This window comes from Haliaeetus leucocephalus, unplaced genomic scaffold (assembly GCF_000737465.1).
Source record: "Haliaeetus leucocephalus isolate CR32 unplaced genomic scaffold, Haliaeetus_leucocephalus-4.0 Scaffold848, whole genome shotgun sequence".
In the NCBI taxonomy this organism is placed as follows: Eukaryota; Metazoa; Chordata; class Aves; order Accipitriformes; family Accipitridae; genus Haliaeetus; species Haliaeetus leucocephalus.
Window position 1 is genome coordinate 6,222,541 of NW_010973284.1, and position 20,626 is coordinate 6,243,166.

General features: G+C 38.2%; 2 protein-coding genes across 3 annotated transcripts in view; both read left to right on the forward strand.

Moving 5' to 3' along the window:
- Window positions 1-13,100, forward strand: part of BEND5 (BEN domain containing 5) — a 31,860-nt gene extending 18,760 nt beyond the window's left edge. For both annotated transcript variants that reach the window (XM_010582411.1, XM_010582412.1), the window contains 3 exons: window positions 4,186-4,334; window positions 8,841-9,054; window positions 12,940-13,100. In XM_010582411.1, the coding sequence (XP_010580713.1) occupies window positions 4,186-4,334; window positions 8,841-9,054; window positions 12,940-13,100 (524 nt within the window). The remainder of the gene's footprint in view (window positions 1-4,185; window positions 4,335-8,840; window positions 9,055-12,939) is intronic.
- The window catches only part of AGBL4 (ATP/GTP binding protein-like 4), a 580,767-nt gene that overhangs the window by 205,259 nt on the left and 354,882 nt on the right, over window positions 1-20,626 (forward strand). The window lies entirely within an intron of this gene.

Genomic DNA, 20,626 nt, shown 5'->3' on the forward strand with positions numbered 1-20,626 from the left:
AGATATGTAAAGACTTCTTTAGTCTTCCTTACTTTTCCAGCTTATAAATGAGGTATATTTGGATATATGAATGATCTGTGAAAATTGTTGAGAAAATAGATTACATCCTGAATTCATCTTCAGTTGTTGCAGCGATCTCTTAAACTTAGAGTTTCAAATTACACGTAATTTATGTTATGCTGCACTTCTAGCAGGCTGGACTTAATGCAAACTAATTGCATTTCTGTTTCACCTTAGAGACTTCTGATTTCTTTGCATGATGTGACAGCTGTTTTGTGCTGATGAATTGCAGCTGTGGGAAACGCGTGCCTGTTGCCATTTTAAACTTGCAGATCAAATATAGAACAGCCTCTTGAGCTAAAATTCAGTCTCCTAATTTCCCATCAACATGTTGATTTCAGTGAGCAGCTAGAAGTCAACGTATTCTGCTTTAGACCTAGGCCTTCATCTCTGCTACTAAACTTGAGCCACTCCCGTGGGAAGAGTGAGGTTCTTAATCTTCCACATGGTGACCCTGAATTGCTCGTGGTTTTAGAAGAACCTTGAAAGCAGATGTGACAAACGACCGTAGCGAAATCAGTACTGATCCATGGGGATATACTGAAGCTTCTTTATGATTTTGATACGCTGTTGCCCAACAGATCCCCACCTGGAGGAGACAGGCATTTGACCAGGGCTCTAGGGACCAAAGCAGTGGGGACGGTGATGACTGTCATGGAAGAGGTTATGGTATCCCTCATCTGAGCTCCTGGAATAATGTGTGCAGCCAAAGCCTCTTTTCCCTTGCCTACTTTGGGATCAGGAAGCCATGTGATCGTAGGCCTTTTCAGTTTATCTTTGTTCTGTTGCATGTGAAAACACGCTAATTTGCCCTGTTTTTATCAATAGAGAGTAAGGTGATTTAGAGAATTAAATCGCTGACTCTTCCCTGTAGGCCTAATTTTAAATAGCCCTTGGATTGCAAAAGATAAGAATTTCAATAACTTCTTAAAAAAAATAATAGTTGTCTCCAGGCTAAGATCTGTGCAGTTTACTGTGGTTATATATGGCCAGAAGTAGTGAAGTTGTACCAGGGGATAATGTTTGGGTGTTGTTCACTCCCTGATAAATACTGCATTTCCATGTTGTATTGCTAAGAATTAGTGTTGCTCTAAAGTCAGGGAGTGTATTCACTTTCATTCATAAACATTCATTCATCAACACACACAGTCTCTCAGGTGGTTATTTTTAATCCCAGTTTAATTCCAGTGATCCAGTTTACAGTGTCTTGGGACTGACACCAGAATAGGGAGAATGAAATGATATTTGTGTTTTACCACGTGTAAGGAATTACTATTATTCAGCTGTTCCAGATTCCTTTGGCTTTTTGATGTAAAAAAAGTCCAGGGTTTCTATGAACTACAAGTACGTGAAGTACCATTTATATATGACATTACTACTTCTCAGACTTCTGTTGTTGTCGTTCAAATTCTGGTAGACCATGTAGAAAAACAGCTTGCTACTTACAAATCTATATTGACCACTTTATCAGCTAATTTATTTTGGCTTATTTACTAATTTTTGAGTAGCGCATAGCCTAAGATGCGTTTTTGAGGAAAAGAGGTGATGAAGGGAAGCCTTCTACCTCTTCACCCTGAATTTGAAGTTGCTGGCCTCTCAGGTATTATGGAAACTTTACAGTCAGGAGAAAGATTTTGCAATAAAACATTTGTTTCCTTTTTGCATTCTGAAGAATTGTCTTTATTTTTTTTATGATCCTTATTACGTAAGTATTATCATTGTTAAGCCTTTAGATAGCGGCATATATCTTTGATCATCTTTAAAATAAGACACAGAGCATGAGAGCTACAGAGAGAGGAAACTTTCAGAGAGTGTGGTGTGTGGTAAATTGGGCACACAACTCCCATTAGCAGCAAGGCAGTAATGCAGGCTACATGTCTAATTCACAACATGCCAGGTTGAAAATGCAGTCTTCAGTAGATGGTGAAAGTAGCTGTGAAGGTTACCTAGTTTGAGGCAGATTTCTGTTTGGGAAGAAAAAAAGTAGAATATAAGAGAAGACCTTTTAAAGGCTTTCTGTTGGTGACTTTTAAGTGAGCAGTAAAGCTTGAATTGCAATAGAGGTTCTTCTGACCTCTTAGACCTATGGTTATTGTGGACTTTAATCAGCTGTTTTTCTTGGGCACCTCTGGAAACCAGACCCCAGCTATGTCAGTATATGACTATAAACAAAACAGTGAAAGACTTCTAAATGGCAACTAGTAAAAGTGTTTAAAGTGAGAACATTTCCTTCTAGGAAGAAGGTGGTTGTACTTGGGTATCTTCCTCAAAGTGACTTTCAAAGTGTAAGACCACTCAAGATAGCACTTTGTTGAAGAATGTGTTCTTAAAGTAACAGCTAAAAGGTCACTTTTTAAGTTCACACTGGCAATTATGTTACTGCATCTGCTTGTTCAGGGGTGCCTACCCTGAGATGTGTGCAGGCTTTGGGTGCTTTAATCAATCCAGGTCTTTCCCTCAATCTGAATCAGTTTAGCAGTCTCAAGTTCAGAAAGTTTAGTTTGTCTTGGCTGTACTATTGTATATGCATGGTATTAGAGGGCCTTACTAAGATTACTATGAAATTATAATGCAAACAGTATGTTTTTTGTGATTTCTCTGCACCATGCTTGCATTGCATATGGGTCTTAAGACACTTTTGGTGGCACTGCAGTATAGGAGTGCCTGAGTTGCAGATAAAACTTCTAGTTGTTGCTGAGCGTCAAGTAGCAGTCAGCTGAGAACATTTAGCTAGCTATGTAGGTGTAGAATAAGCTATAGGATAAATGTCAAAGGCTGACAATGGAGGAAATGCTGATATCACTGTATAATAATCTAAATGAAAGCACACAAAGTAGGAGGAATGAATGCTTTGCTTGTTCCAGGTACAGGAACTATTTAAGATGCATGACTCGAGACATGAGTTCTGGTGCCAGCTTGACTTGCAGAGTTAGATCAATTCAGGCCTTGGTCTGTGTGCACAAACACTGAGGAAGGATGCTGAACTGTGATGGTGACCTGATTGTTGAATTGTCGTTTGTTGAAGATGTCAAGGTTGGGCTACAGAGTGCTGCAGCGCTCTCGGCACCAGCCTGGTACAATATAGTTCTTACAAGTGGGTGAGTTTATCTTCATAGTTCATGGAAGTGGCTGATTACTGTGGTGTCCAGGGTCTAAGCTGGCAACCTTGCTGTGTTAACGAACCACCGTCCCTGCGTGGAACTTCAGTGACTGCTGGAGCTCCTTGTGATCCTAGAGACAGACATCCAGAGACAATGATAGGCTTGGGGCCATAGCCTGTTCCTAGACTTCTGGTGTTACCGCTGTAATGTAATGGAATAATGAAATCCAGTTCACAAATTATTTTATTTTGTTCTTCTTTTTAGGAACACTTTTTATTAATTTGATCTGGACAAGAAAAGTTGATGACTGACAAAATTATTATACTCCTTTGAAGCCTCAAGCATATGCTTAGTCATATTCTGTTTAATCTGTGCTTAATTTTTGTTGATTACATTAAAAATAAAAATCAGTGTATTGGATGGATTGGACAATCAAAATTTTAATTTATGTGGGGTTTTTTTAACCTTGGATACTTTTTCTATGCATGATACTTTAGCATAAGTAGCCTAAGCCTGTTTGCTTTGTAGCATTTCTGTAGATCCTCACTATTTTTAATATATGCCTGTTACATCTAAAGGGATTTCAAATTTCTATAAAATTTGTAATTCTATATGGATAATTTGTATAATTATCACAGTAAATTTTGCAGGTTTCTATGCAACTATATAGTAATTCTTATTTGAAGAATTGCTGTTGTTGCTTTTGGTTTATAATGTCAGCGTCATTTTAACATAATTTCCATAGCGTGCATTGAAGCTATCTTACCCGCACCTGTAATTGCCCATATGCTTTAAGACTAAAATTAAACATTTAAATTAAAATTAAACATTTTAATGTTTATAAAGCAGAGTTACTTATCCTGCTCTTACTTATTGACATTCAGAAGTAAGATTTTGGTTTAGACTCTTCCTAACTTTAAAATGAACATGACTAATGTGTTATTTTATGTTAACCATGCGTGATGAAGTGATTGATTTCATGTTCTCTGGGATAGCAGACAGCTCTCTTTTCTTAACTGTCTAGGACCTGCCATTGAGCTTGAAAAAGTAAAATCAGAATCAATTGAGCCCGAACCTGAGGTACAGAAGACCTTCAGTGAGGAAGCAAATACATCAACGTACTATCCTGCCCCTGTTCCAGTAATGGACAAGTATATTCTCGAGAATGGAAAGGTATTTTAAATTAAATATAGCATGAATAACTTGTAAATGTCCATCAGGTGATTTTATTGTGGAATTTTCATGATCTCGGGGGTTTTGCGTGGTAGCAGCTTATACAAACTTCCTGAGTTTTCCTAAAGGTATGCTGAGGAAAATTATGAAATTACACAAATGTGAACAGCATAGAAAATTATTCTCAGTGATGAAAGCATTGAATGCTGTGCAATCCAAGGAATGTAATTATTAAATATTTATGCACAAGCAAATTGGCATAGTCTTCAATTGGTGACATACATAAATCCACCGAATATAGACCAAAGTCAGTAACCCACATTATAAAGTTACATTAGTCTATTTAACAGAAATACTTTTTCCTAAAAGGTCTTTAATGTTTTTTAATGTGCTGTAGTCTTATCGCAGAGAAGCCTTCATGTTTTGGTTGGAGTCCAGTAGATAATTAGGAACCCTGGAATGAAAATGGACTCCCTTGAATCTGGTAGGAGCATTGCCACTGAATTGAGCTGATGTAGTGCTACTTTCCTTATGAAGCTGGTGAAATACCATCTAGCTACAGTTTGCCAGAACCTGACTTACAGCCTTTCAGACTTCAGCATGTTTAACACATTGTCCACTCATCTACCAAGGCCTGCTTTTATAGCTGTTGCTATTATCATTAAATGAACATTGTTTTTCTTTTACAAAACCCTATGTCCTTCAGAATTGCCTATGCAGATCCTGTTTCTTAGGCTATGTATGCATTTGGTACCATAATGTGGGAATCTTTAATGAGGAAACCTCCACTTCAGCTTTGGCTTACAGTGTAATTACTGATGGAATAGCATGAAATACTACATTTTCAGATTTGTGTTACAAGATTGACTGCACAAGCGTCTATCATTCTTGATGATGTATTTGACATAATTGTTGAGGACAAAATGTATCTGAAAAATAGTATAATCTTGGCAGTTTGACAAGTATTTGGTTCAGATAGCTTTTCTTGCCTAATATATTTAACATATGTCATTTGCTTGTATATTTTGTGTATATTTGTGCAATGAAAACTTTGTATATATTACTGTGAGAGTTTGGTTTACCCCCTTTTTTTCCCCGTTTAAAGTCTGTGGGATAGGGCGCATCCTTTACTATTTGTATGCAGCTTTTCCTGCACCTTTATTTCTTCTGCCAGCTTCTTGGCACTTCTGTTGCTGAAGTTTTCTCTCTCTTTACAGATATCTCTTTAACTTTCTTTTTGTAACTTTGGTTTTTCTTTAAGTTTGCCTATTTACTGGGGCTTCAGCCAGCTCACATGCCAGAAATGTGAACTAATAATGTATTTAGAGTGTTGGAGGGTGTTTTTTTCAGTTTTTCTTCTTTATGCCTTTTTTTCATTATTCCTTTATTGACATGCACCACTAGAGTAGTTGAAATACTTTTTTAGAAGTCTTGCCCTTTGTGGCATCGGATTTGATCTTAGTAGGATTCTTTCAAAGCAGATAAATCTCTCCACTCCAGAGGGAGAACAGAGTTACTGAAAAAGAGCCTATGGCATTCATTTAAAGAAAAGAAAAGAAGAAGGAAAAAAAAAAAGAAGGAAAAAAAAAGAGTTCATCTTCTGAGATACATTTTCGATATATTGCACATGTTAGTACAGTTACGGTGGTGAGCATTGCTTTGAATTTGCTGTTGTTTCTGTTGCATTGTGCTTGAAGGTTGGTCCTGCAGTTGCTGAAACTGGGGGTAAAGTTCCCATTGATTTCATCAAGCCAAGGGTCTGGCCCATGGGGCAGCTCTTCCAGCAAGAAGGAAATGGCTTCTGAATCTGGAGTACAGTAAGCTTCCCATAGCTTTGGGGGTAATAGGAAACAGTACTGAGCCTGTTTTACAGAGAGGTAAACTGAGACATGGACAGATTAAATTCCTTGCCGTAACAGTGCTAGAAATAGAAAAAGGGAGACATAAGATTTCTGTGTCTGTGGCTGTCTGTCACGTAGTTGCTGTTACCATAGGTGTTTCATACCAGTGATTGTTTTTTTAATAAATGAAGCATAAATGAAGAGGTGATCTGTCTGAAACATAAATATTAAAAATACTTGCTGTAACTTGTTGTTTTCTTTTAAGTAACTTAAAGCTAATGAATAATGTAGTAGCTTAAGAGGCTAAACAATTTTTAGCAAAGACAAACCCTAATTTTGGCAGAGGGGAATCAGATTTTTGATCAAATACAGCAGTCTCTACAACTAATGTAATACAGGCATCCAAAATTCGGCATGTCACAACATTCCTAATCTTAGTTATTTTCTAAGTGACTTACACTCATTTTTACAGATAACTTTTCCAAGATCAAAACAGAAGTAACTGAATTGTAACTAATGTGATGGTTTTCTGAGCGCAGACTGCTCACTCTGATTGAAGTTGTCTTACAAAATATGTAGAGAGCACCAAAAGAGTGTGAAATTTTTTTTTTAAAGCAATTATGAAGAGGCTCGACAACAGAGAAGGAAGAGAAAAAAGGGGTGTTCATGTTGTGGTTATTACTAGTTCCGTTTCTGTCCATTACAAAATCTAAATACCATGCAGACTTGTGAAAAGCTTCTTAGAATGCCTTTAGTGTAGAAGATTCTGCAGGAGAGGCAGCTTGCTTTACTTTAAGGAAGTTAGACTTTTCATTTGCTTTTTATAATGTAGCTGGTAGCCAAGCCATTCATATTTTTCTATTTAAGTTTTTAAACAACAAGTTGCTTTTGAAGGATGCTATCAAAATAAAAAATTTCTGTGGGTTATAGCCCTCATTAATAATTAAAGCAGGTTTCCCTTTAAAGGAAAAATGGTATTTGGTTGAATACAGACAGTAAAATTACGGGTATATAAAATTTTACAGTAGCTTTGTCCAATTTTCATTGAATTTAATGGGATTTATGTGATACTGTTCAGATATGTATGGGTAGCAGGCACAGTTTATGTAATGCCACATGAAAGGAGTAAAACCACAAAAAACTAAGAGCAAAACAGTTAAGGCAAACAGAGTCTCCTAATATAGTTTTGCCATAGAATTTTGTTCACAGGATTTTTTTTTAATCGTGAGGAGGCAATAAGCTTTTATTAAAGTGTTAGTGTTGCAGAAAGAACTTCCATTTGTTCAGATCTTATGAAACCTAAATTTTGGATATAACAATCCAATTGATACATATTTTTGGTATTTTGCACTTTTACAGATTATCTGAAAGTAAGTTCTATCTTGTTCCTTACCAGTGCAGTGAACTCTTACCAGTAATTGCAATAGCTAGGTCACACATTAGCTTGTTATGGATGATAAGCAAGCGTGGGTCCAACCAAATGAAGTTCATCACTATGCGAACGAAGCTTTCTGTGTGCAGAGGTGGTTCAGGTGTCTGCACTGTACTGCAAGAATTAGGGGCATAGACATACGAGGTACAAAGTGTTCTCCGTGGTTCCGCACAGGGCCAGCGTTTGCGTCCTGGTTGCACTCATGTCAGACCTGTGCTGGTTACTAGTGAAGTTACTTTCCTTGCTGTTGCTTGATTGTGTCCTGGTTATCAGGACTATCGGCTCCAACGTGCATAGTGGGAGCCTAAGGAGGGTACTCAGATTCTCGTCCTGCGTTCATCTTAAGTCTGGGGTAGAGGTACTACGTAGCTCTGTGAGAGTCAACCCAGCGTAGTCAATGCTGAGCAAGACTAATAAGCACAACTAGACGCAAGCAGCTTCCTTTTAGAGACTCTGCAGTGGCTTCACACTGCATTTCCCAGTACCCATATTACCCTGGTTTACTACTTCAATGAACTATCTCTACTCCCCATTGTCTGGATAATGGAAAGTTTATGATGTTGTAGCAATGGGTCATTTCCTTGCCGCAAAACAGTATTCACCTGAATAGGCTGATCATACATGATAGGCAAACTTCTTGATAGAATAGGAAGTTTTACAAAGCTTCCAAATTCTCTTGGCTTATATTGAAATGGGAGCTCTCAAAATCCCTTCTCCCCTTCTAGTTACTTTAAACAATCAGGCTGAATTTTGCAAACAGGTACAGGGTACGACTTAGGAACTGTTTCCCTCTACTGCCTCCAAAATATGCTTTGGGTAAAGTCTGTTTCAGCCAAAGGGAAGCTTGCATATTAAAGACGTTTCATCTTGCTCCTGAGTTAGGCTGGTGCAACTGCTTGGTTTATGTGCTGTGCATACCTCTGTAATACTGGATGTGTTTACCGTTTCCTTCTTGTATCTCTGTTCCTGACCATAGTCTTTCAGGAGATAGGCTATGCGGGGTGGAGGGGAAGTAGAGAGTAAGAACTGAATACAAAAAGGAACTTTATTATACAAGAGGTTGACTTGAACTCCCTGACCCACAAAGTTGGAGAAGTTTCAGAATTAGGCAAAATGGATTTATTAAGCCCTAATTACTGTTATTATAGTACCTAATATTAATGTTCCTACAGCACTTGGATACTGTTGTGTGCTACATACCATAGATAAGTTGTTATTATTACTACCTTCTAGGTCCATCTTGGCAGTGGAATTTGGGTAGATGAGGAGAAATGGCACCAGCTGCAAGTAACACAAGGAGATTCAAAGTATACAAAAAATCTAGCGGTTATGATTTGGGGAACAGATGTTCTCAAGAACAGAAGTGTCACAGGAGTTGCAACCAAAAAAAAGAAAGATGCCGTTCCCAAGCCACCTCTCTCACCTCACAAATTAAGCATTGTCAGAGGTAGGTTATTTGAAAACTTTTGCTTCCTGCTTTGGAGTTTACATTAATCACCGAGTTGAAAGATGCTTCTTTTCAGCTCATATAAAATTAACTGATTAAAAACTGTAATTCTCATTGCTATTGCATTGTGAAGTGCATACATATCCAGGAAAAGTAAAACACATTGCAATAGCTGTGGACAGTGCAGGCCTTCGCAGCTGAAGAGTTGTACATTGACTTCAGTAAGGTTCAAGAAGATCATCACTTTAAACCACTTGCAGGACAGGACTCTGAGCCTGGGGAACAACACATTGTTCTGGAATTCATTTATAACATAATGATTTTTTAAAATGCATATATTCCTTTTAACAAGCCTGAGAGTAGCTTTACCACATTCTTTCATCCAGAACATAACCAACTCTGGCATGAGGCACAGAAACCATTATAGCTGTGACTATAAAAATACGCATACCTTCAAAGGCAAGAAAGAATAGTTTTACCCTTTTAAGTGGAGAAAATGGAAATAGTAAAAATTAATTGTTGCACTTGAATTGGAATTTGAACAGGAAGTGTAAATCGTTGACCTATCTGGCAGGAAAAATTTCAATGACACTTTCAGTAACTGCAAGCCTGAGTCCATATATGTAGTACTTTGAGAGAGAAAAGGCCTTCTCCTTTATTTAAAATGAATAGTGAATTGCAGTCCCTTTGTATCATCGTGCTTGTGTTTTGCATTTATTTCTGTCTCTCTTGGTATTTCAGGCTTCTTTTTAAGTCAGAACTAAGTCAGTTCCTCATGGAATACATACCAAAAATGGATTTTTAGGTTTTGTGTCCATACTAAATTGCAGTAGGGCTGAAAGAAATCTCCCTATTTGATTGAGCTTCATTATTCAACACATAGTTGCTCTGTGCTCTTAACTATGAACTGTTTAAGAGCTGTTGTAATCTGCCTTGCAAGTACCATGTTTTGGAAGTAAGAAATATGATTCCTCTTTGAGTGTGTGCGTGTGTCTGTGTTGTGTGGGGAGAAGTTGGAAACTGATCTTCGTACTGTGATCTTTCTTAGTTTGTAAGAAATGAGTAAAAGACACGGTTTGTTTTTTTTTTTACTAATTTGCTTCAAGAATAGATGTGGAAGTGCAAGCTGTTCCATGCTGATTTTCTAGTTCTGACTGGGACCTTTTGGTACAATCCTAACACATGTAGCAAAGTAATGAGGTACTGGCAATGTAAGGAATCCACTCTGGCTGTGGCTACCCTTGTCAGCTCCTAATGGGAAACAGAATTGGTTACCCAGATGCATACTTACAAGCATGCAGTAAAAAGGGGTTATTTTTCACTGGCCCATTGCAAAGAGCTTTCTGGTTTCCCTGCTGGAGGCTGTTGTTCCTCAGCACTGCTGGTAAGGTTGCTTCTGTGAGAATTTCCTCTTCTACTTCACTCAGGGCCACTCTGTGTTGCTCGAGCTGTTTAAATGATAGCTTTCTTCTAACTCCCCTTGTTTTGACTACAGTGAGTTTGGGAGTATGCTCCAACAGGTAAATAGTGAGAGGCAGATGCGGCTCTTCCCTCTCTTCTCTTCCATACCTTTACACTTGCCAGGAATTCAGCTCCTCCCTATTTCCTTGTTTTTCTGTGTTTTCTGTCATACTTTTGCTTCCAGCCTCAACCCTCATTTGAATTCTACTGTTCCACACCCTGGTTTTCCATGTCCCTCTTTCCAGTGTTTCTTTCGCCTTGTCTTTGACTCCCTTTTTGTTAGACTCAGGACTGTACAATCTCCTCTTGAACCAGTTAAACTGCATGGCCAATGTTTTAGGTGGCAGCAGACAAACTTCCTGTATCAGCGGTACTGGGTAGCACATAATCATGATTTTCTACGTTGTTGTGTCCTTTGCATTTGCGTCAATGTTAGCAGGTCTTGCCCCATCATGCCAGCAGTGTTTCCTGGAAAGCTGGAAGTGGCCAAATAAGTTGTTATGGAGAAGAAAACAAAACAAAAAAAATGAGTAGCAAGTGGACAAATGGTGAAATGCGAGGAAGTTAGAATTTACATAGCCAATGATTTGGGTCAGGCATCACAGAAAGAATTAAAGCTCCTTGTTAGTCTTTGAGGTCTACTTGAATCTTTGGTCCAGTCAGAAATAGGAAGGGGTATCTGTATGCTCCTCTAAAGCCAAAAGACAAAGAAGCAGAACCCCAAATCGCTCTTTGGAGCCCCTAAGCCAGCATCCTTATGTGATTACTAAAGCACTATTTCTGCAGCCCCTCATAAAAATGGAAGAGATGGAAAAGGAAAAACTGTGATGATCATGGATCTGTCTGGGTCACAGTGACTTTAAGAGTCACAGCTGATGAATGAATTCTGTCAAGTGATTCTTTGCTTGATATTGTGGCTAAACTAATAACATAGCCTGTCTTTTACTGGAAGTTCACCTGACTAGGTGTATCTGCCACAACCTGGGAGTATTCCTGAGATTGTTGTAGTACAAGCAAACACACTGGGTTTCTTCAGGTTCTCAGTGACGTGCCTCTTTTTAGGTGTCATATTTCAAATCATAGTTTACTGATGATCAGCATTTCAGCTATCAGGCTGCATGCTGATTAATTTGGTTTATTTTATATTCAGTACCTCTTACCACATAAAATGCACATTGTTTTTAGATGTTCTTATCATTCTGTGGGCACAGACTAACTTATTTAAAATAGATTTTTGAATGACAGCATTAGCTCTTAATGTGTCTGATAGCTGTAGCTTCTTAAAAATCCCTATTGTGTAGTATGTAATAAAGAAATTATAAAAAGTATGATGCACGAGCACTGTTATAAACCTTGTTAATGCAAAATAACCTTTTATAAAACTTCTGAGAGGTTTCAAAATGAACTACAAAGCATGCATAGTACTTAATTTTCATAACTTTTTAATACGACGCATTAGAAATGTTGTAAACCATGTTAATTAAGTGATAATCTCTGTGGCTTTCTGTATATGAAGCAATAAATGGCTACTGGAATAGATTGCTAGGCAAAGCAGAACAGAGTTTGTTTAACCAATCTGGGAAGCCTACACAACAAAATACATTGTTCTGGCTATGAAAACAAAAAACCCCAAACCTGCCTGTCACTAAGAAGTTGGGTGTGCTGCACCACCGCCAATTTCAGTAACCTCTGCAGGATTCTGGCACCGAACTACAGACTCTGTGAAGCAGAATTGTCTCAACTTTCATTGCCCTCATTGCTTTTGCAGTTATTACTGTTGCTTGCTTTTTGTACTCCAGTTAAGTTCACAAAGTGTATTGTGCAAACATGCAAGAAGATGGTTCTCGCCCTGAATAATCTACTAATAAAAGCAAAATATGCCCAGGGACAGGGCGTCCGATAAAGATGCAGACATTAATGTATGTTGAACAGATTTAAAAATAAAATAAATCGGTTAATGTCTTCTCCTACTGATTACTGATTCTATTCCTAACCATTATCATTTACTTACTGTCTTGAAGGTGTGAAGGTAGGAGTGATTCACAGGGAACTGTAGATAATAACAGTTCTGGTGAGACCGTTCACCTGGGAAAAGGTTCTAAATCTGCTGTGGAGATATGGACAAATACAAGAGTTAGGTGGGCAAGACTAACACTGTAAAAGGTTGGATGTAGCCTTGTTTCTATATAGAAAGCCTATTAATGTAGTCACAGCATAACTGGAAGTTGGTCATGCCAAAGATTCAAGCCAGGTGAAAAATCTTAACTTTAACAAGATAGCCAGTGAATCAATGAAAGCTTCTGCTGTCTTGCAACAAATACACAGTGCTTACTCAGTGCTGTCTCTTGAGTAGTTAGCCCAACACAGGGCTATATTCTTTTCTAAAAATATCCTAATGGCTCTTTCCTTTTTTTTTCTCCCCAGAATGTTTGTATGATAGAATAGCACAAGAAACTGTGGATGAAACTGAAATTGCACAGAGACTCTCCAAAGTCAACAAGTACATCTGTGAAAAAATCATGGATATCAATAAATCATGTAAAAATGAAGAAAGGAGGGAAAGTGCAAAGTACAATTTGCAATAAATTTTGGATTTTTAATAAAGTCTTAGTGTTTTACTTAAGTGTTGTTTTTTGATTTGTGTGGCATTTTTGCTGATGGGAGAAGCTGACTTGAAGTGTTACTCTCCTTCTATAACTGATTCATTTTTTGAGCGGCTCTGTCAAAAGCCTTTCTATGGTGTAACCTGCTTTTAAATAATGTAAGATATATTGTAAGTCCACTCACAATGAAACTGAATTTTCAAAGGTTTTTCCAATGAGTTGCAGTATGTTACCTGCAGTTCTGTATATAGGTTGTAATTCTGCGAACACCAACCCATTTTGCCTACATTTTGTTTTACGGGAGTTAGTGGATCTAGGCTGTAGTAATCATCTGCTTAGAAGGAAGAACTGTACAAAATCCACTTTGCTATTGAAAAGGGTTTTATTGTATTTTACGAAGTGTTTTTCTGAACTGAAATTTTAATCGTTTGTTTTTATAAATCTTTGTTTTGATCTCTAACAATATATTTGGTCAAAAACACACAAAGAATGCTTCTTTTTGGCTTATTATCTTGTAGATAGATCACCATTGCTGTCATAGTTTTAAAAAAAACAAACAACAAAGAACCCAAAGCTGTAAGTTGTAAAATCATGATAATTTATTTTAAAAAATAAATAAATCTAAAAGCAGTTCTTTTTCAGGCACCAAGGCACTTTTCAGATTTCTCGTTATGGTACAAAGCTCTTCAGTATGTCCATATTACTGTTCCTGAAGCACTATATTTTTAGTGTGTTTGTATTTTCAAATGATTTAAAGATTGCCACACTATGGCAAGATTATGTATAATAGAAAATTTAGTACCATTTTGTCTGAGTCCATAATTTGACAATGGACACTTTTAGGAGAAATTTAAATTAAAAATCATTTTCTACATTGAAGTTAGACTTGCGATGCAAAGTTATAAGGAATAATTTGTTGTCTGAATTATACCTTACTGTCTGTAAATGAAAGAAGATAACCTAAAGTCTTGTTTCGTGAAGGATTTTGAGAATAAGGTTTGTTGAGATAATTTAGGGCTTGGACTGATCAATTTTGACGATTTGTTATATTGGTGATCTTAGTTAACCTTCCATTTATTTTACGCGCACAGATGTGCTTATTTGCCATTCAGGCTGTCTGTTCCTGAGTATCAGCATTTGTTTCTTTTCTACCACCGCAGTTCTGCTTCCTGTAGTTTTGAAAGACCATTTCTTATCATCTTCCTGTAGCACTCGTATACCCTAACGTTAAGCGTATTTCAATGCTCAAAGGAGCAACACAAGGATTCTTTAAACGGCTGGGGTGGGTGGAAGAAAGAGGGGAAAGGAGAGGAGGCTTGCTAGAACTGCAGTGCCTGTTTTGGAAGAGATGGAGAAAAACACCATGTTGTCTCTTCCTGTACACCACGTGTGCTTAAATGGTGTCTTAATTCAGGGCATAAGTATTTGGTTTATGCTTTCTGAAGTGCAATTTCACGATTGACTTGTACCAATCTAAGTATGCCGTGCTGCCGAACAGGTACGACCCGCTTTCGCTGCTCGTGCCCTTGCGTTCCCATCCCTTCCCTTGAACCGGCACTTGGGATTGCGCAGATGTGTCAGATCTCACTGATTTCCAAGGTTCATTTCGTAAGGGCTGGTGCCAATGGGATGAAGCCAGGGAGCATTCATAGCGAGGGATGGGAAGAGGAGGAGTGTCTTTTTACGGTGGCTTATGTGTGCCCTGAAATTGCATTTAACAGCCTAGCTTGTCTCCTGTTAATATCAAAGTGTTCTTAGGTAGTGTTTAATGAAGTGCATAAATGTTTATGCTTCCTAATTTGGGATGCTAAATAGCAAATTAGTGTTTATAATGTCAGTGCATGTATCCTTTTATTAATTAAAGAACAAAATAGAGATAACATTGAAGAAACACTTAAAAAGCAAGTTCCCACTTTTCAAGCAGACTTGTGAATGTAAAAATTTTTTTAAAGTGATACTAGAGCAATCCACTAGTTTAGGGGAAAATGTCCATAATTTCCTCAGTCTTTTATGGCTTTAGTACTAATGTGTTTTCATTGTAACAGATTCTTTAATGAGAAGATCATGCTGCACTTCTTAGAAGATAAGCCTATTTGAGACAGCATTTTATGAAACCTGGGAAAAGCAGATTAGAATTTAATTAGAGTTAGGACTCCAGCCTGGCCCCCAAAATCAGAGATTCTGAGTCTTTCTGTGAAATCGGCATCATCTTTCTAAGACTTCTCCTTGACAGACTTGTCCCATCAGATGTTAATGCTGAATATTGCTGAAGAATTTAAATGTTTTCTTTGGGGAAGATATCTTGGAGGTCTTCATTCATTTCTTCGTGGAGTTTCTATCAGCCCAGGTCTAGCAGACAGTTTACAGCAGAGTTTAACAGTATTTGGGTGGCACAGAAAGGTTCACTTCCCTTTGAAGTGTCGCATCGGGGGGCTGAGACTGTGTCCTTTGGACTGGGCAACTGGCATTTAATGTGAGCGTCACCTGAAGCTTTGCTGAGTTACAGGAAAGGAATGGGACGTATTAAAGTTAAAATACCTCTTTATTGTATTAGAACTTGAACGAAATCTTTGCACTTCTGGAAATAAGTTTTTGCTAGTAGTAAGCCGGTTTTGCATACTGCAGTTGTAAGGCAATGTGCGGAGGGCTCTGCAATGGATAACAGGTCTGTATGAATAACATCTTTGCGCTTCTCTTTGGTCATTATTCTTGTCTTTTCCCTCCCCATGAACCCTTACAAAGACCGTACAAGTCTTTCCCAGTGTGACTACTTCAAGTAGGGAAATAGGCTACGGTTGTCGTGTGTTCCCGCATTACCCAAGGAAAGTACAAACTTTAATGGGGTGTGCTTTTCTGCAGCGAATTTCATTTCGCTATGTTATACTGCATTTATGGCCAGTACTGTTCTTGTTGGTACATTAATTCTTCCATAATTGTGCCTGCCTGTACATAGTTTTGCTTCGTTCATAATGCATCTGCCATGAATCTACCATAGGAAACGTTATGCAAAAATAGCACCTACTAACTTTTTCCTACTTTAGGTTAACTTCATACCTGTACATCATGTGAAACAGGAGAGAATTTTGACATAAAATGAAGTAGATTTTACTACACCCTGTAATACCCCTCATTCATCATTCTCAGGTTTGTGCTGTGCCATTACTTCATACTGTAAACTTTGGATTTGTAAGTATCAGAAAAACACAGATTTAAGAGGAACTGACTTTTTGTCCTGAGAGATCAATGGATACTGTTTACTTTTTTTTTTATCAAAAAAGGAAGAAGGTATTGCTGTTACAGTAATAATCTGATCCTTTGTTGCCACACATTGCTGCTGTAATTTGTGATATTCATGACCTGATCCATATTAAAGTGCCTCTGGCACACTTGCAAGGAAGCAAGATTAGAGTTAACAAAAAGGGCTTTATTTTCTATTAATGATTTTATAAGGGAAATGAGCTATTATATTAAAGGAAAGAATCCTACCAGAGATTGTAATACTTGAGTCAAGATGTCTAGCCACTCAATTGAAAAAAGAAAGCTAGTATTTGTTAGAGAAAAAACAAAAAAAGTTAGGTTCTGCTGTTACAGAACAGGTTTGGATTTAATGATGCTTTATAGAGATGGGAGTTTTGGGTTTTTTTTTTCATACAGCCGGACTAAAATACTATTTTAGTCATGTCAAAGTTGAACTATAAGTAGAAGGGATTTAAGGTTGTATTTGGTTAGCTATTGAGTATGACTGTCAAAAGAGGGTACAATCTCCCTGCGGGAGGTCCCTTCTTTGCACCGTACCTTTGATGTTGTATCTGATAGATTACTACGATGCTGCTTTGTTGTCTTAAGCATAGATTATTGTCCTCTTGGAAGTTTTAAGTAGCAATAAATTGAACTTTTTTGGATTTAGTGAAATTGTAAAGATAATACTATCTTGATGCAAAATCTCAAAGGAGTGAGAATGTTCTGACTTGGGAACATTCTGTATGGGCTGTAGCTTCACTCTGCGTTAGCTGCATTTGTAACTCTTCAGAACCCCAAATTTGGCCAGTTTCTGAAAGGGAAGGCAAGGTTGTGTCACATAGAGCTGTACTGAGGATTATTTCAATACTCCATCTTTTGGTGTGAGAGTGACCACTCTTCAGAAAGATGCAAAGACGAAACGTGCTTCTTCAGAACGAGGTGGTAGTTTTCTCGGTATTCTTGAAAATATTTGTCATTCTGTGCATGCCTTCAGTCTCGGATTGATGAAGTCATAACATCGATTGCTTAGGCTTTATTGGTGTCAGTTTTTTCATCGTAACTGTGGAACTGTGAAATGATTCATACAACACTGAGGCAATAAAAATGTTATGAAGTGCAATCATTGCATGTTTCATGCTCAGTAGCTAATTTTTAATTTCACCATCTTGGACACTTTTTCATCCCCTCAGGCTTCCTAAATAGGAAAGGAGAATCATTTGGACTTGGAAAACAGGAACAGTGATTCAAAAAGCAATTAATTTACTTGGCTGTTCATTTGCTTTACTTTTGCAATTATTTCTGCTGTTTATGTTTGAACAATAACTTTCATGCTGTGCATTGGATACCCGCTTGTTCAGTCCTGCAGTGAAATGCAGTCCTGTGGTTGTGACATCATTTGTTTACCATCAAGAGGAAAATACCTCACCTATGACGTCAGATGAATTTGCATTGTGTCTGGATCAGAACAGGGGTGAAAATGTGTCTGGGAGGAGAGGAAGAAGCTGAGCCTAAAGGTTTTTTCCTGTGCTGCCTTCTGACTAGAAAACTTCTTCCTACAGAGGAAATTATCTCCTTCACATTTAGCAGAATAGCAACTTTATGTTCCTTGTTTATTGATAGTAAAACCTTAATGGAACTAAACTCTTTATTAGTATATATGTTTAATGCATCGAGCTACCTACTTTCATATTAAATGTTAGTCTTTAGTGATTTGAAATTAAAGAGTCACAGAAAATTTACTGAACACCCAAGAGAGGGGTAGGCTGGGGGTGACTTAGCTTTTATTGTAGTATAACAATTGCTAGAAGTCCTGTGAAATATAAGATAAGAAATTACGCTTGTTGGTGCTTGTGTATCCTTTATAGTTAGCATGAGCTTTCATGCTTTTGGAGTAGAGAAAGGCGTCGGTTTCATGGGATAGGCTGATTATCGGAAGAGTTGGCTGTGAACACCCTTTGGTGTTCGCCCTACTGAATATGAAGGATGTACTGGGACAGCAGTAGAGGGAATATGTCTTGATAGTGCCAGATCACGCTGGTACCAGCCCCTTCCACATGAGACTCAGATGAATGAAAAAGCTTACATGGGAGAGTTTCATATTCTTTCTTTCATACTCAAATATATCTTTAAAGTCTTCCCAAGTGTTTATGTAAATCTTACTGAATTGTATTTTAGTTTAAAAAAAAAAGTATTTTCATGTGTTTTCCATTTTTCTTGTATTAGCAGAACAGAAGTTTATGGGAGACATCTTTCTCCATGTTTAAGTTGGGATATTAGTCCACTGATACTTGAAATAGTCCATATGGACATTTTGCATCTGTGAGCCAGATGCACCGTGGTCTTCCCTTTCCATATGGAGTCCTCTGCAGGATTTATAGAGGTGCCTTTAGAGAATAATTCTCAAAATAAGCAGGACTGGCAGTGGATGGGGCAAAGCATCTGTCTCCAAGTTAATGTTCTGTGTTTCAATTTCTTGAAGAGTCTTAGATTAAGAAAAACTAAAACTCCTGAAAGTAGGATTGTACACTTTTTTTCCTGCATTATATATTAAAATGCTTTGACACTTTCTGGTTTCTTTGCATTTGCAAGGACACTTTTGTCCTTCCAGGGCCAATGTACAGTGTAAGTTCTGCATTTCAGTGTGCATCTTTACAGGAATAAGCAATTGAGGATGTAGAATTTGGGGCTAAGCAGGGGTGAAGGTGATGTAGCATCACCTCTGCTTTGGAGCACAGTGCAAGGAACCCCCCTCCTTGTTAGGATAGGTTAGGACAACCTAGAGGGTTGTCTTGTCTTTAGCTGTAGTCCCCTAAAGGCAACTCATCCAACAATGGCTGTTTACTGCCACATTGGTAAATAAGTGCAACTGCCACTCTGTGGCTTTTCTAAACTTAAAAAGTAACTGAGCTCCACTCAGCAGCAGCCAAAGGCGGGAGAGGACCCTGTGTCTGCTGGTACGGGAAGCCTGGGAACAGGTTGTGGAGGGGTCACATAGGCCTTTTCACCTTCCCACAGAGAATTCATAGGTGCAATTTAGATGAAGTCAGTAGCCAAACAGCAAAATCTCAAGCAGTTTGACTGGCATTTAGGGTTTCAATCAGGGAGAAGTTTTATTAATTAAAAAAGTCCAGTCACTCTTGCGTGCCAAGAATTTAACCTTTAGCAAGTAGCATAATCAGCGTTTTCTTCTGCAGCCAGGGACCTCTAGCTAGTGCACTTAGACAGCTCTATGTGTACAGATATATTGTACTGTTATTCTGTACAAATCTGTCCATGCCATGTAAATCCACAAGTTGGTAATTTTCCTGATGTTAGCCAGCCCTGCCTGTTTTCCTGGTCTTCCTTTTTCATTTCTATTCCTTCTGCAAGCGGGAGGCAGTCTTCTGTGCTTGCCTTAAAGGTAAGGAGACAGAAGTGTTTCACAATTCCTGCCTCGCAAGTTGTCAGCAGGGTTCTGAAGTGAAATACCTGCTTGTTATTCTTGGAGATAAGTGACACAGAGCTAGAGCATTTCCTTAGGAGATCTGGTAGTACTGCTGTCACCGTAAGGCAGACTTTGCAGTTCAGGGACTTCACATAGCAGCATTTTCTATTTTTTTTCTTTTTTTTTTTTTTTTCCCTTGCCGTGCCAAAGCATAGATTGTAGCAAAGAAAATTTTACTCTTATATGAAGGTCTCAAAGTGGTAAGATGGAGTAAGTAGAACTGTCAGCAGTATCTCTTAAAAACGTTCATTTCTCAAAACCGAGGATCCCTGCTTTTTCAGAGGCTCCGTGGCCTGGAAGTTTCCCACCTAATTGCAGTGCCTAGGTTTGGATTGTCATTTCCATCGGATGAGCAATGGAAAGCATTAGGCACTTTGACAGATTATACTGATTTACGACTTTAAATTGCCTTCTGGGACTCCCTTTTTCCATTTACTGTATGAAAAACAGCCACCTGTTGATCTCGGGAAGAAAGAGCTATTTCAAAATTCTGTGATCCAAGTATGGTTCTTGAGAAGGATGTTCTTAGCTGTCGAGTTCCATGCCTAAAGATGGGTGGAAAGGCTGTAGGCTGTGGCACATCTGCTGGTGGGTCATTCAATGAGATGGTGTGGTCCCCTGCAGAACACGTCAGAAAGCCTTGCTCGGTTGCTCCTTTGAAGAGAAACCTTGGCTGGACCGCAGCAGACTGCTTGAAAAACCAAGCAGTCTTGAAAAAGCATCCAAGTGTTAAATCCATCTCTTCCTTTAGTAGTTTATTCCAGTGAGTAACTACCCTTGCTGC